The sequence below is a fragment of the Aotus nancymaae genome, unplaced genomic scaffold (genome assembly GCF_030222135.1).
Source record: "Aotus nancymaae isolate 86718 unplaced genomic scaffold, 86718_ANA_hifiasm-v0.15.2.pri h1tg000051l, whole genome shotgun sequence".
Lineage (NCBI taxonomy): Eukaryota > Metazoa > Chordata > Mammalia > Primates > Aotidae > Aotus > Aotus nancymaae.
Genome location: NW_026988465.1, coordinates 21833862 through 21849121, shown reverse-complemented (window position 1 = coordinate 21849121; position 15260 = coordinate 21833862). Strand labels below are relative to the sequence as shown.

The 15260-nt window shown below is 42.4% G+C and overlaps 1 protein-coding gene across 1 annotated transcript in view; it reads left to right on the top strand.

The window, feature by feature from the left end:
• The first annotated feature begins 5005 nt into the window (after window positions 1-5005).
• RIPOR2 (RHO family interacting cell polarization regulator 2) overlaps window positions 5006-15260 on the top strand; it is a 227107-nt gene continuing 216852 nt past the window's right edge. The window contains exon 1 of the mRNA XM_064363048.1: window positions 5006-5384. Within this exon, the coding sequence (XP_064219118.1) occupies window positions 5309-5384 (76 nt within the window). The 5' untranslated portion in view covers window positions 5006-5308. The remainder of the gene's footprint in view (window positions 5385-15260) is intronic.

The following is a 15260-nucleotide window of genomic DNA, read 5'->3' as shown; positions in this document are numbered from 1 at the left end:
AATGAATCATGGGGACAGTTTCCCCGAAACTGTTCTCATGGCAGTAAGTCTCATGAGATCTGATGGTTTTATAAATGGGAGTTCCCCTGCATATGCCCTCTTGCCTCCCACCCTGTAAGATGTGCCTTCGCTTCTCCTTTGCCTCCTGCCATGATTGCGAGGCCTCCCCACCCATGTGGAACTGTGAGTCCATTAAATATCTTTTTCTGTATGCATCACCCAGTCTCAGGTATGTCTCTTTTTTTAGCGGCATGAGAACTGACTAATACAGCTAGGGAGGAGTCTCTTCTCCTCAATTTTTTGGAATAGTTTCAGTAGAATAGGTGCCAGCTCTTCTTCATACTTCTGGTAGAATTCAGCTGTGACTCCATCTAGCCTGAAGGTTTTTTTGGTTGATAGTTTTTTAACTTCTGATGCAATTTCAGAAGTTGATATTGTTCTATTTCAGTTTCTTCCTGATTCAATCTTAAGAGATTGTGTTTCTCTAGGAATTTTTCCATTTCTTCTGGATTTTCTACTTTGTGTGCATAGATGTAGTCATCATAGTCTCTGAGGATCTTTTGTATTTCTGTTGGATTAGTTGCAATGTCACATTGTTGTTTCTGATTGTGTTTGTTTGGATCTTCTGTTTCCTTTGTCAATCTAGCTAGTGGTCTATCAATCTTGTTTATCCTTTCAAAAATCCAACTTTTGATTTCATTGATTCTTTGTATGAATTTTGGGGTCTCAATTTCATTCAGTTCTGCTCTGATTTTAGTTATTTCTTTTTTTTCTACTAGCTTTGGAGTTAGGTCATGTTCTTCTAGTTCCTTTAGGTGTGATACTAGACTGTTAATTTGAGATCTTTCTGACTTTTCGAAGTAGGCATCTAGTATTATAAGCTTCCTCTTAACACTGCTTTTGCTGCACCCAAAGATTGTGGTATGTTGTGTCTCTGTTTTCATTTATTTCAAACAATTTTTTGATTTCTTCCTTGATTTTGTTGTTTGCCGAAAAGTCATTCAGGAGCAAGTTGTATAATTTCCATGTAATTGTGTGGTTTTGAGACATCTTCTTGGTATTTACTTCTATTTTTATTTCACTGTGGTCTGAGAGTATGGTAGGTATCATTTTGATTTTTTTTTTTTAATTTATTGAGACTTGCTTTATGGCCAAGCATGTGGTTGATTTTGAAACACATTTCGTGTGCAGATGAGAAGAGTATGTATTCTGTCATTGATCAGTGGAGGTTCTGTAGATGTCTATTAGGGCCAACTGGTCAAGTATCAAGTTTTAATCTAGAATTTGTTAGTTTTCTGCCTCAAAGATCTGTCTAATGCTGCCAGTGTGTTGTTGAAGTCCTGAACTATTACTGTGTGGCTGTATGAGTCTTTTCATTGGTCTAGAAGTACATTTTTATGAGTCTGGGTGCTCCAATGTTGGGTGTGTATATATTTAGTAAAGTCTTCTTGCTGAATTGAATTCTTTATCATCGTGTAGTGCCCTTCTGTTTTTTTTATTGTTGTTGGTTTAAACTTTGTTTTATCTGATATAAGAATGGTGATCACCACTTTTTCTAGTTTTCCATTTGTGTAGATGTTTCTCCAGCCCTTTACTTTGCACCTATGGGTGTCATTATGTGTGAAATGGGTCTCTTAAAGACAGCAGAGAGATGGGTCTTGTTTTTTTTATCCGAGTTGCCGGTTTGTGCGTTTTAAGTGGGGTGTTTAGGCCATTTACATTCAAGGTTAATATTGATGGACCCTACTGTGAAGCTGATATCTGGTTGCCTTGTAGTTTCTATTGTGTGATTGCTTTATTGAGTCTGTTGGCTATGTACTTAAGTCTTTTTTTTGTGGTAGCAGGCATCGCTCTGTTGTTTCCATATTTAGAACTCTCTTAAGGATCTCTTGTAAGTTTTTCTAGTGGTAAAAAAAAATTCCCTCAGCACTTGCTTGTCTGGAAAAGATTGTATTTCTCTTTGTTTATGAAGCTTAGTTTGGTGGGATATGAAATTCTTGGTTGGAATTTTTCTTTCGGAATACTGACTGCAGGTCCCCAGTCTCTTGTCTTATAAGGTTTCTTCTGAAACATCTATTGTTAGCCCGATGGTGTTCCTTTAGTATGTCATCTGTCCTTTTTTCCTAACTGTCTTCAAGTTTTTTCTTTAGCATTGATCCTGGACAGTCTGGTGGCCACAGCCACATTCCTCCGTGATGTTCATTTCGTATAGTAACTCACAGGTGTTCTCTGGATTTTTTTTGTATCTGGATGTCTACCTCTCTAGCAAGATTAGGGAAATTTTCTTGCATTTTCCCATCAAACCTATTTTTGAGGTTGTTTATTTTTTTCTCCTTCTCTCCCAGGAATGCCAATAATTCATAAGTTTGGTTGCTTTATATAATCATTTATTTTTTGAAGACTTTATTCATTTTTTAAAATTATTTTTCCTTAATTTTTGTCTGATTGTGTTAGTTCAAAAGACTAGTCTTTAAGCTCAGAATTGTTTTCTTCTGCTTGGTCCAGTCTACCAAATAAAGTTTTCTTATGCTGCATTTGCCATTCTAGGGAATCGTGCTCAGTGGCAACAGTCAAGAAAAGCTCACTGGCTGCCTTACGTAGATTTTGTCTTAATTTTGGTCTCTACCTTCCCCCCCTAATTCAGACAATGAGTCTTGGGGAGCTGGCACACTGTAGGGGATCAAGATCCATGAGCAATTGCCTGTATCCAATAGCAATTATGGGGAATGCCCCACATAACCTGCAATTGCCAGTTGATGTAATGGCACAGAGCGATGGTCCCTCAAGTGAACAAAGACACTCGGGAAATAGATATATGGAATATAAAGGGCCTTTACAAGCTGGAAAAGGCAAGGAACAGCCCCTCCCCCAGAGCCTCCAGAAAGAAGGCAGCTCTGCCTATACGCTGACTTTCACCCCGTAAGATCCATTTCAGACTTTGACTTTCAGAACCAAAAGATAATAAATCTGTGTTGTTTTAAGGCTTCAAATTTGTGATAATTTGTTATAGCAGAAGTAGGAAATGAATACACAGGACTTCTGATATAAAGTGTCCCAGAACCCCTCATACTGCAGATAAGGAAACAGAGGCCCAGGGAATTTGCCAACTGTCATGAAGTCGCATGGGTAGTTAATAATAGCTGCTGAAAACATTGAGACATTATTCTATGCTAAACACAGTTCTTAGTCCTTAGCATGTATTTACTCATGAAGTCATCAGTGTAACCCTAAGGCAGCAGCCCTCATCGTTATCCCCATTTTACAGATTAGGAGACTGAGGCATAGGATGTCAATGTCATGAAGATATTAAATAGGCTGCTAAGAGCTTGCACCCAGGCATTTCTGCTCTGGAATGTACTCTCTTTACCACCAGACACAGTGACAGAAGAGGAGCCTGAGCTCTTGGATGCCAGTCCGATACCCCACCAATTCCTAAAGGGTTACTTGATTTCATACCATCTTGACAACTCTGAAATCTGTAGATCATTCCCATTTTACCTGAAGAAAACAAGACACTGAGACGAAGAGACGTGCCTAAGGCACTCATCTGGTCAGTAGCAATTACAAGCCTCTTGACCCCCATCTCTCTGCAGTTTCCCCCAGTTCCTCTGCTTGTGGCACCATGAGACACACAAAAGATAGACGACAGAGTTTCTGCCGTCAGCAAGTTTATGGGGTTTATGGGTTATCTTGGGCTAAATTTGGTAACTTGGGTGTCACTTTTTTCAGTGTCATCTTCAGGGCAAGACTACTCCTGAGGCCTTGAACAATAACTTTCTGTTCTCTGGAGCAATCTGACATTGCACAGAGGAAAAGCCTGAAACAAAATAAGTAATCAATGTACTGAGCTTTCCCTGCCAGGGGCAGCTTTAGAATGTCTACGTAAGAGAGGCTTCAGCACAGCCACATGTTTGGAAGAGGCTGGAGCACCTAAGGATTGTATTAGAGCCAACATAACGTATTTAGTTAGAGTGTATTTTTACTTGGGGAAGTTTGAGGAGGAGCTAACGGAAATTTGGGGGCTGACCAAAACTGCCCCAAACCACCCCTTGATGTACCAGTTCCCCATGTAAACCCCTGTACGTTGCAGCTCGGAAAGAGGAACATACAGTTCTTACCACCAAGAAGCTTACTATTCAAATGTGGGAAAAATTTTTTCTTTTCTCTTTTTTCTTTAGACAGGGTCTTGCTCTATTGGCCAGGCTGGAGAGCAATAGTGCAATCACAGCTCACTGCAACCTTGAACTCTAGCCTCAGGAGTTCCTCCTGCCTCAGCCACCTGAGTAGCTGGGACTACAGACACCATGACCAACTAATTTAATTTAAATTTTTTTGTAGAGATAGGCCCCACTGTGTTGCCCTGGCCTCAAGTGATCCTACCACCTCAGCCTCCCAAAGCGCTGGCATTACAGGTGTGAGCTACCTCGTCCAGCCTGGATGTATGATTTGAAAGAAACCAGAGAACACACAAAAGGCCTAACAAATTCAGGCAGTACAGACATGGGCCTGCCGCAGGTGACAGGTGCGTGGAGGACAGCCCTATGTCTGTGGCTTCAGAAAAGCCTCATGGAAAAGTAAGGTTTTGAAGTGTGAATGGGTAGGTGAGGGGCAAGTGTGATCGTAGGTGGAGAAAAAGAATGGGTGAGAAAATTCGAATAGACATATTTGAAGACAGTGCATTGGGCAGATTAACTGGTGAAAAGGTAGGTGTGTGCAGGAAATCACTTGTGTTAGTTATCACCGAATCATTCTTTCATTCAACAAATACTTATTGCTCACCTACCAAGTGCCAGGCACTAATCTAGGTACCAGGGGCCCAGCAGTAAATAAATAATGCACCCTAAAATGTAAGGGGTGCCGCCGTGATTCAGCTCTGGCAGCAAAGCTCTGCTCTTCATTTCTGCCTGCAGAGAGGGATTCCCATTTCAGGCCATGCCTCCGAGCAGTCAGACACACCTGCCTCCCCTGGGCATCGCCCGGCTCCTCTGACGTGAGGGCAGACACAGGAGCCCGGTGATCGTCTCCGCTCGAATAAATTACCGCCCCATCATCTTCATGCATAAAACATGGCACAGGAGGCCAGGGCAGCCCAGCACAGCAGCTGCCTTCTGGCCAGTCGGGAGTTAAGGGAAGAAAAGGAAAGGCAAGTTACAAGATAAAAGAAGTCAACGGAAACCTCAAATACTTAAAAAAAGGAGGTTTATGTTTTCTTTTTCATTTTCATACGTCTGGACTTAACTTCCGGGATCGCTGCAAGACCCTTTTGTTCCTTTGCCATGAGCAGGTTCTAGGCCGCTCTCTCGGGACCATGGTGTTACCTTCGCGACTACACTGGATCAGAAACAGGCCATGGAGGGACAGGATCCGGAGGCGGCAGCTCAACCGTGAGTGCCCAGCGGCTGTTGCCCACTCTCTGCCTTTGTTTTCCACACTCGCCCGCAACGCACTCACGTCTTGCGTCCTGCAAATCTTCCCCAGTCTCTCCCTCTTCCTCCTGTCTTCCACCTTCCTGTGCTCCCTTTCCCAGTGGACTTTGGTATTTTCTCCCCACTCTCTCTCTTCCTCTTTCTCTCCCAGCCCTATCCTAATTACACGTAACTAGATCCATTTTGTCTCAAGTGGTGAGCAAGACAGGGCCACAGGGCCTCTTTACTTCCCCATCTACATGGAAAATACAAATAAATATTTCCGTGGGTTGAGGAGTCATGTGGATTGGAATTTTTGTTTATTACAGTGGGGAAAAAATGGAATATCTGAATCAAACAGGTTATGCGCCGTGTAGCTGGATGAGGTGAAAGTCAAGGACCAGTGAGTCATATTTCCTTTAAAGGACCCAGTTGTATGCTTCTTAAATTATCAAACTCACAGCTGAGTAGACAGGAACTCTAACTGAAAGGAAGTTTTTAGCGTTGGAGTAATCTGAGAATGAAAGAGTTCCAAATGTATGCCAAGACCATTTCCCATGAACAAGTAACAAACTCGTGTGTGTCTGTTGCTGGAGATGTTTATGTATCTCAGATGTTGCAAATTCAAATGCCTGTAGGGGCTGGACTGCTGAGATAAATGAGTGAAAGCGGTCTGTTTTCACAGGGATAAGGAATGGTTCACTTTCTTCCTGTGTCTGTTGTGAGAAAAATGATAGTGAAACCATGATGATAAATTACAGCTGACATTTGACCTCGGTATGAGGAAGCAATAGAGAGTGGTGGACAGTGGGAAAATGTGTCCCCTCACAGTGGGCACCCACCATTCAACACCATCAGAAGGTTTCCATGAGGAATGGGGTACAGGGTGATGGATTTTCCGACTTTTCAAGAAAAGCAAGAAATACTGATTTCTATGTGAAAGCTCTCAAATTTAAATGTTGGCAGTTTATTCTTTGAATTTTAAATATATAATACCAGTGTCCTGAGGCGAAATGTGACAAGCCCTGGTTTATGTGCTAGGTGCTGTTCTCATTAGAAGTCCATCACACAGGCCAGGTGCGGCAGCTCACGCCTGTAATCCCAGCACTTTGGAAGGCCGAGGTCAGCAGATCACCTGAGGTCAGGAGTTCAAGAGCAGCCTGGCCAATATGGTAAAACGCTGTCTCTGCTAAAAATACAAAAATTAGCCGGATGTGGTGGGTGTCACCTGTAATCCCAGCTACCTGAGAGGCTGAGGCTGGAGAATCACTTGAACCCAGGAGGCAGACGTTGCAGCGAGTGGAGATCACACCACTGCATTCCAGCCTGGGCAACAAGAGCGAAACTCCAACTCAAAAAAAAAAAATAGAAGTCCATCACATAGTGTTCTTTATGCCTAATTATAGGTTGGCAACTCCTCCTTATGTGTTAAAAGCTCCTGGTATAGACAGTTAAATTAAGATGAATGAGTGGTCTAGGAACACGTGTCCAACACAGTCACGGTCTACTAGTTTAGGAGACAAGCTGGGCTGGTTGGATTCCAAATGACAATTCAAAGACGAGGAAATCATCTGCACTAAGCAGAATACTTCTTTTTCTTTGAAATAACTGAAAAAGCTGTCAGTAATTTTCTCAGGGCCTTTACCTTCTTGATCATGTTTCTTTTACTTGTGCCTACCTTAAATTTAAACTCCAGTTTTTCTGAAACCTCATTCTGTATCTAGGAAAATAGTTGTGATCCTACAGTTTTAATACAATACCTCCGTGGTGGAATGTGTCACTGGGAAAAGCTGGATTACAGATCTGCATGGTTTCACTAGTACCGATGAGAAGTCAACCTATACTCTTAAAACAAGAGCTATACGTGAACAGCCTGCTTTACCACAGAGATTTACTTAAATGTTGAGACTAACATCTGAATACTGCGCTGATTTCTGCACAGTTTTTGTATGAAATGATATCTTAATCGATGTTGAATGTAAGCTCACTATTAAGCAGGCTGGTACTGACCTCTTTGGCACAGTGTCTAAGGAAGGAATTCTGACATTCTTCCAGGTTGGTCAAGAGCCCTGCTGCATGAGTCAGTGTGACTTAGAAATAGGAACAGGATCAAGTGACATCTTTGGAGGGCTGCTTTTTCCAACTCACAAAAGATCTGTGTGTGTTTACAGGCAGCAAATTAGAGAAAGTGGAAAGGAAGCAAGAGTGAAGTCACCTGCAAGGGAAGGAAGCTCATTACTGCAAACATCAGCCTGCAAGCCTGGCCCTCGACAATATTTTGCAACTGCTAAAATCTGCTTTGATAATGTTTCCTGTCTTCTTTCTCTGAAGCTTTTCTCATAGGTCAGCATTCCCTCCAGCTTGAGGACTCAAGTTTTATAGCCCTTTGGGGTTATTCTGTCATTAAGAAAAATAAGTTAGTAAACCCCTTTCCTTTAAATACACAGAGGGACTTTGAATGGCCATAGGAGGGACATGTGCTACCACCCTCCATTTCCACGCCTGTGCAGACATTGTTAATCAACCACAGCTCTCTTTTTCTCCCAAGGAAACCAGGCTCTGGCTTGGACTCCTTTCCAATCCAGTACCTTAGGCTGCCACGTCTAATCAATTAGAATTGCCTCATTGGTTGAAATTTATATTTGCTTTCTAGTGCTTTATAACACCACAAGTTTATTGTCTTAAAACAGCATACTTTTTTTAATCTTATAACTTCCATGGGCATGAATTAGCTGGAGTCTCTACTCAGGGTCTCCAAGGCTGCCATCAAGTATCCTCCGAGGCTGCAATCTTATCTGAGGCGCAGGGTCTTTTTCCAAGCTCAATGGTTGTGGACAGAATTTAGTTCCTTGCAGTTGTAGGCCCAAGGCCTTCAGTAACTAAAGGCCACCCACTGTTCCCTGACACATGACCCTCTCCACAACATGGCAGTTTGCTTCCTCAAGGCCAGCAAGGATCTTTTGCTGCTTATGGACTCTTCTCTAAAGGGCTCACCTGATTAGGTCAGCCCATCCAGGATAATCTCTTTTTTGATTAGTTAAAAATGGACTGATCAAGGACTTTAATTACATTTGCAAAATCTCTCAGCTTTGCCATATAACATAATCTAATCACAGAAGTAAAATCTCATCATATTCATACCCAAGGGGAGAAAATTACACAGGGCCTGTATGCTGGGGACAAGAATCGTGGGGCCATCTTCAAATTCTGCTTACTTCAAAACTTAATCATCGTCTTTGCAATAGAACTTGGATTTTGAGCTAATGGAAAGTTTTGGGGTTTTGGGTTGTTTTGTTTGTTTGCTCATTTGTTTTTGTTTTACTTTTTATGAAAATTTTCAGACATTCAGTAAAGTTGAGAAAACAGTATAATGAATCCCATATAGAATCCCATATATCTATCAACTAAATTGAGCCATTGTTAACATTTTGCCATATTTGCTTCATCTACATTCCTGTTGAAACATTTAAAAATAAATCAGACATTATGACATCTCTACACTAAATATTTTAGTAAGAGGATCTCTAAAAAATAAGGACATTTTCTACATAACTGCCTAAAATTGACAATAATCCCCACATGGTATTTAATACCCGGACCATATTCAAGTCTCCCAGGTAAGAACCAATCCGTAACATGCTCTGCATGCCTATCACCCTTAGCAAAACACCTGGCACCTCATCTAGTCAATAACCATTTGCGTTCCATCAAAATTAAACTTATATGAAAGCAACGGATCTCAAAGTCCGTCTCCCCTATGCCTTCCTCACATCTTTCTTTCACCCCAGAATCCATAACGAAATGTTTAGATTATTTTCTTTTCTAGTCCATAGCAGTAGAGTAAAAACAAATAAAGCAAGGTATGAGAACAGTAACGTGTTACCCTTCTTAGGAATATCTGAATTTTAAAAGAGGCCAAAGATCACTGCAAAGACACACATGTGTGATGCTGAGCAGACATTTGGAAGGAGGGCCTATCGGGTGCCCCGGAAACCCTGTCAAGCTGCTTACCTGTGACCTGCCCAGGTAAAGAGGAGTTCAGACAGAGCAACAGCTCCGTGGGTGCCTGGGCCTTCTGCCTGATGACAGCAGGGACGGGGCAGGGCATGGGAAGGAGAGGCAGGCACGGATAACTGGGTGCCCCGTGAGTCTTTCTCCCCTTTGGTCTGCCACAGTTGGGGATAGGGGGCTTTAAAGGAAAGAAACCCTGAAAAGTATACAAGCTTTGACAACCGGGAGATGTGGCTTCAAATCTTACTTCAACAGCTTCTTACCTGTTGGCCTGTGGGCAATTTATTCTACCTCCCCGAGTGTCCACTTCCTCAACCTCAAAATAGTTATTATAACGATACCACCCTTTGTTATTGAGGGGATTAAAAGACATAAAATAAGTCAGGTGCCTAGCACAGTGCCTGGCAATGTAGCTATCGGGAACCGAGGGCCCACAAATGGCAATAGTGGCATTTGAGGCAGTATGAAGGGCTTACCATTGCCACCTCTGCAACTTTTCCCAAAATAACAGGATCAACATCATACTGGAGAAGACATACCCGTCTTCCTCAGTCATGCACCCTACCCTCACACTCAGCTGGCTTGCACCACACCACACAGGAGGCAACACAGATGCACCAGGGAAAAACCAATCTAGGCCCCTAGGGGTGGGACTCCTGTTCTTCCGGGAAAACGGAGTGTTTGCCCCTACAGAGGACCTCCAGGTGTTTTCAGTACAAGTAAATGCAACCAGATGGCAGAGCCCATGTGGAAATTATTGTTTCGCCTCTTTAAAAAGTTGAACTCTGGCCTGGTGTGGTGGCTCACGCCTGTAATCGCAATGCTTTGGGAGGCCAAGGCCAGGAATTAGAGACCAGCCTGGCAACATAGCAAGATCCCATCCCTAGAAACATTTTTTTTTTAAATTAATGAGCATGGCGGTATGTGCCTGTAATCCCAGCTACTCAGGAGGCTGAGGCAGGAGCACTGATTAAGTCCACGAGTTGGAGGTTACACTGATCTATGATCATGCCACTGCACTCCAGCTTAGTTGACAAAGCAAATGCTGTCTCAGAAAAGAAAACCAGTTGAACTCTGTTAGGTAGAGCTCTGATGGAGGAGGCTGCTGGTTAGCACTTTTTGTGGACTCCAATCAAAGGAATGGAAATGAGTTTTCTCTGTCCCACTGAAAAGACCACAGTGACAAAGCTGACACGCACTTGAGATTAGGGAATCTGCTGTCTCAAAGATACCGCTGGCGACTTCCTCCCAGTGTCAATGTGACTTAATTGTCTTGTTTCGCTTCCTTGGCCGTTTTCCTGGCTCAGTGTGATGGCATTCTTAATTGTGACTGGGCAAGGGGACCCGGTCAGGCAGCAGTCTGACCGCCACAGACCACGTGCTGGACTGTGTTTTGGGCTGTGGGTGTCACTTTGAAGGAGAGCTCTCCTGTCGGCCGCCATCCTGGGCTGACAATTCTACGCAAGGAGGTAAGAACCTAGCTGGCTACTCCTGACTGCATGTGCAGCTCTGGAAGCCACTCTGATTCACAGAAAAGCTCTTAGATTTTCTTCTAAATACCTCTGTCTTCAGATGAGAAGCTGAGGCCAAGATCTCAGGGAGACAGAGGGGCCTGGGATAGGAAGACTACGCGGGCAGCTTTCCCAGAGTCCTCCAGCTGCACAAGGCCACCCACTCTGCAGATGGCCCTGGCCGGCAGAGAGATCCAGCATCAATTTACAGAGCAGCCCAGCTTCCTATCGGCTTTCTGTCCTGGCTTGCCTGTTACCTGGCAAGGGTCAGGCCTTGGCAACACTCGTGTTTCTCCCCGGGTCTCCTCCCCTCTGGGATTTTGTACCTGCATGGGGAGGCACTATGGTTGCAGACTGAGCTTTTCAACGTAGATACAAATACCCAAGTGTCCTAGTCCACAGCAGAAACTGTATTGCTGCCTTTCCCAAGTTGTTGATTTGGTCTCTTGCTGCTGTTCTGACCGTCGGAATTGCTAGTGACTGACAAGTCCCTTGTGCTGCGATTTTAGCCTGCAGACTGGACTTCCCTGCTCTGAAGCGGAGGAGAATATACCAGGCAAATTCCTAAAGATTTGCAAGGAGGTCAGTGAGGGGGTTACCCTAAGCATAAAACAGAGAGAAGCCTTTTAGAATATTCTGTATAATTCATAGGTCACATATTTTCCTGGGTTTCAGTCTAGACACCTGTTAAATTTACCCACCAACAGCCAGCTAGGCCCCACAAGGCCTGGGTTTCTCCCCAGTCCTGAATCTTGTTTACCAACAGATCTGCCAATTACAGAGAATGACACTGCATTTTGTCTTAGGAACCCTAGTGTTTATACTGGCACAAAAATTATTTACATGCCTTCAAACATGGCGTTACCTATTTTCTCATCATTCAGAAGACTAATTGCTTCTATAGAAGGCGTACCCTCCTCCTTCCTGCCTGAATGATTAAATCCATGGGTACAATTGCCAAATGTCCAATTCCAGTTTATACTGTCAAGGAAGAAATACGACGGGAAACTGGAGAATGGAAGGTACTTTGAATAATTCAAGGAGGTCCGTTGGTTGAGAAAGTGCTCTCTTTGTATGTACAAGATCTGGACAGATATTTCAGCTGTCTCCAACCAAGGATGGAGAAAATAGAGGGTGTGGAGGGAAAAGGAAAGGAGAGGAAGAAACAGCAAATATAAATACAGCTAACAAACGTAAAAACGAAAATGAAAACAGCAGGGGGATTAGAGAACTCAAAGCCTCGATGGGTTCTCAAGTCTGTAATTCTCAGGTTGGCTGTTTGGTGAGGGATCTAAAGTGCCCTAAAGTTAATCACTACAATGATAACTTGGTCTCTGGTTGGTAGCAGAAAATTACCAGAATAGCCAATTCTCCCAGAAGCATTAAGCTAGTGTATGAAGCTGGGGGTAAGGAGGATCTTAGGGAATGGAAAGCATCTTGAAAGGTGTTAGCCTAGATTCAACCCACCATGGGACCACCAGGTTTTCCTCTGAAATAGCAAGATCCAAGAAATTGTTTCACTGCATAATGGTATGTTAACTATAGACACACACCTTGCCCCTCCTGCCCTCCTCTCACAGTTGTCCGAACTTTGAGCTTGGGCAGTAGCATCAAAAAATAAGTCTTGATTTTGTTTTCATCTGATACAAAGCTAATATGCCCATGTTGTATAAAAATCAAACAATACAGAAACACACAACAGAGAAAAAGTCACCTAGAATTCCCAGCCCCCACCCTGTACAGCATAGCATTCCCATTGCTTTTGTAAAATATAACATATAAATCTATTTTTTGGTATAGTTTTTGTTTTAAAACATCCATTCTCTACACATTCAAAAATAAAATTAAATAAACAGGTATGAGAAAAAATGCAAATTGAATGCAAACAGAAACCAATTAACTATATTTCGAATGAATAGCACAACTACATGGAAGAAAAAGAAACGAATTAATTCAAGTAACATTTGAACACAATACTTGGGCTAAATATCCTCAGTTAAAAAGCAAAAAAAAAAAAGTAATGGAAACAATCTTAAACTCTGTTTAGCAGATTTGTTTTTTGTAGACCACAATTATAACAATTCTAAAACTATTTTGTGTATTGTAGAACTAAGCAAACAAGTACCCAATGACGTATTGGGAGCCAGAGTTCTCACTGTGGGAGAAGGCAGGTAACAAATACAAAATGAGTGAAGACAAAAAAGAATCCTATTTGTTGCGATGGAATTAGAATAATCTAGATTGGCAGACAGACAGTTATTTCCTAGCTCTGTCCACTCAAAGGACCTAGAAGCAGTAATACCCAACAGCAGTGAGCAACCTAGTACCCAGATCTTGGTTTTTAAATGTCACTCACACCAAAAGAAATGAGGGCTCCCCAGAAAAATGCTGATTCTAGGGCTGGAGCAGTTAAAGCACAAGATGAGCCTGAAACATCTTGTGCCAGAAAATAAAGAAGTGCTCAAAAAATTAAGGGAATCTGTCAAAAGGATTTGGGAGCTGCCTTGGAGGGGCTTCTACTGGCAAAACAGGGAAAATGTGAGCATCAAATAAGCAATGATGCTAATAGATTATAGCCCTTTAAGTTAAATAATTATTTTAAACATTAAAAATAAGAGCTAAAACCGTAAAACTTTTTTTTTTTTTTGAGATGGGGTCTCATTGTGTCACCCAGGGGTGTGGAGCCTCACTGCAGCCTCGAACCCCTGGGCTCAAGTCATCTTCCCACCTCAGCCTCCCAGGTAGCTGGGACCACAGGCGTGTGCCACCAGGCCCAGCTAATTTTTAATTTTTTGTAGAGACAGAGTCTCGCTATGTTGCCCAGGCTGGTATTGAACTTGTGGGCTCAAGCAATTTTCCCATCTTGGCCTCTCATAGTGTTGACCTAAGTATATTTTTTAATGGGATCAGAATAATACCATGTTCTACAACTTACTGTTTCATTTTGCAACATAACTTGGGTAACTTTTTATGTCCATAAATAGCAATAAATTTCTTCAGACAGGATCTGTATAGCCAAATCCAGATGAAAGCTTGCAGAGCTCGGGGCACTTTAAGTGTATCTAATCTGATTCACTTAAATATTTAAAAATGATTCTAATTGTAAAGCGGATTGTACTGGGTGGGAACTGAACTGTCCATGTACTTACTTATGGAGACGGACGTCTGTGACTCTGTAGCCATGCTATGTTGCCCTTTCTGTTTCCAGATGGAAACTGGGCTATTTCAAAGGTCAGGGTAATCAGGAGAAGGTGTGCATACCTATTTTCAAAAAAACTACCCCTCACACACCCTTTGAAGGGGAGATCTTTTCATCCTCCACCAAACAGAGGGTGATTTGGAAACAGGACCATTTCCAATCCCCTCAAGGGTCGGCTCCAGGGTGCCTGGTTTCTGAGGCATCAGAGAGGTTCTTATGCTTGGGAGCAGATGGCTTAGTACTTATCTCCATTACAGGGTGGGATGAAAAGAGGCACGCAAAGCCTGAGCCTGCAGAAAGAACCAGGCTACATCAAGAAAAAGAGTCTGAGATACTCGGTAACACTTTGAATTGCTGCTGCCCAAAGCTTGTTCCCTGAGGTTTGTTACAAATTGAGTGAAATTAATCCAGTCCTTCAATTTTCAAGCAAGTGAAGAAAACACCAGAAAGGATTTGCTTGCTGATACTGTAGCAAAGGGAGGACAGTAAATTCATGTAAGCAAGTAGGCACAGAACCCCAAGAGCTCTTCCCCTCTGGACCGGGGGAAACTTTACTCCTGTTAGGATGGTTTGAAGGGGAGAGAGAGATACTCCTGAACTCAGCAGAGAATATGAAAGCAAGTGTGTGGGTCTACGAGCAACCCTCTAAATGGTATCCATGGTGAAGAAAATGCATGAGATGTATTTTTAAATGTTTACCAACATTTTCTTATTAATATGTTTCATATAAAGTTGAAATAATCATACAGCGAATATCCATATAACTACCACCTACATTCTAGCATTAATAATCTACTGTACTTGATTTATCGCACACCTCACCATATATCTATGAATCCTGATAAATCTTATTTTTAATACTTTGTAAATAAATTGCAAACATCTGTATACCTTATTCTAAACACTCCAACATATAAACCAGTCAATCTTTGTTAATAGTTTAAAAAAAATTAGTCATGTTTATTGAGGTGTAATTACATAGTGCAATGTACTTTTTAGTGTGCAGTCCTATGAGTCTTGACACCTACACACCTGTAGTCATGTAACCACCACAGCAATGAAGACACAGAAGAGTTCCATCACCCCAAACATTCCTTCAGGCCCCTTTGGAGTCAGTCTCCTTCCCCAGCCCTT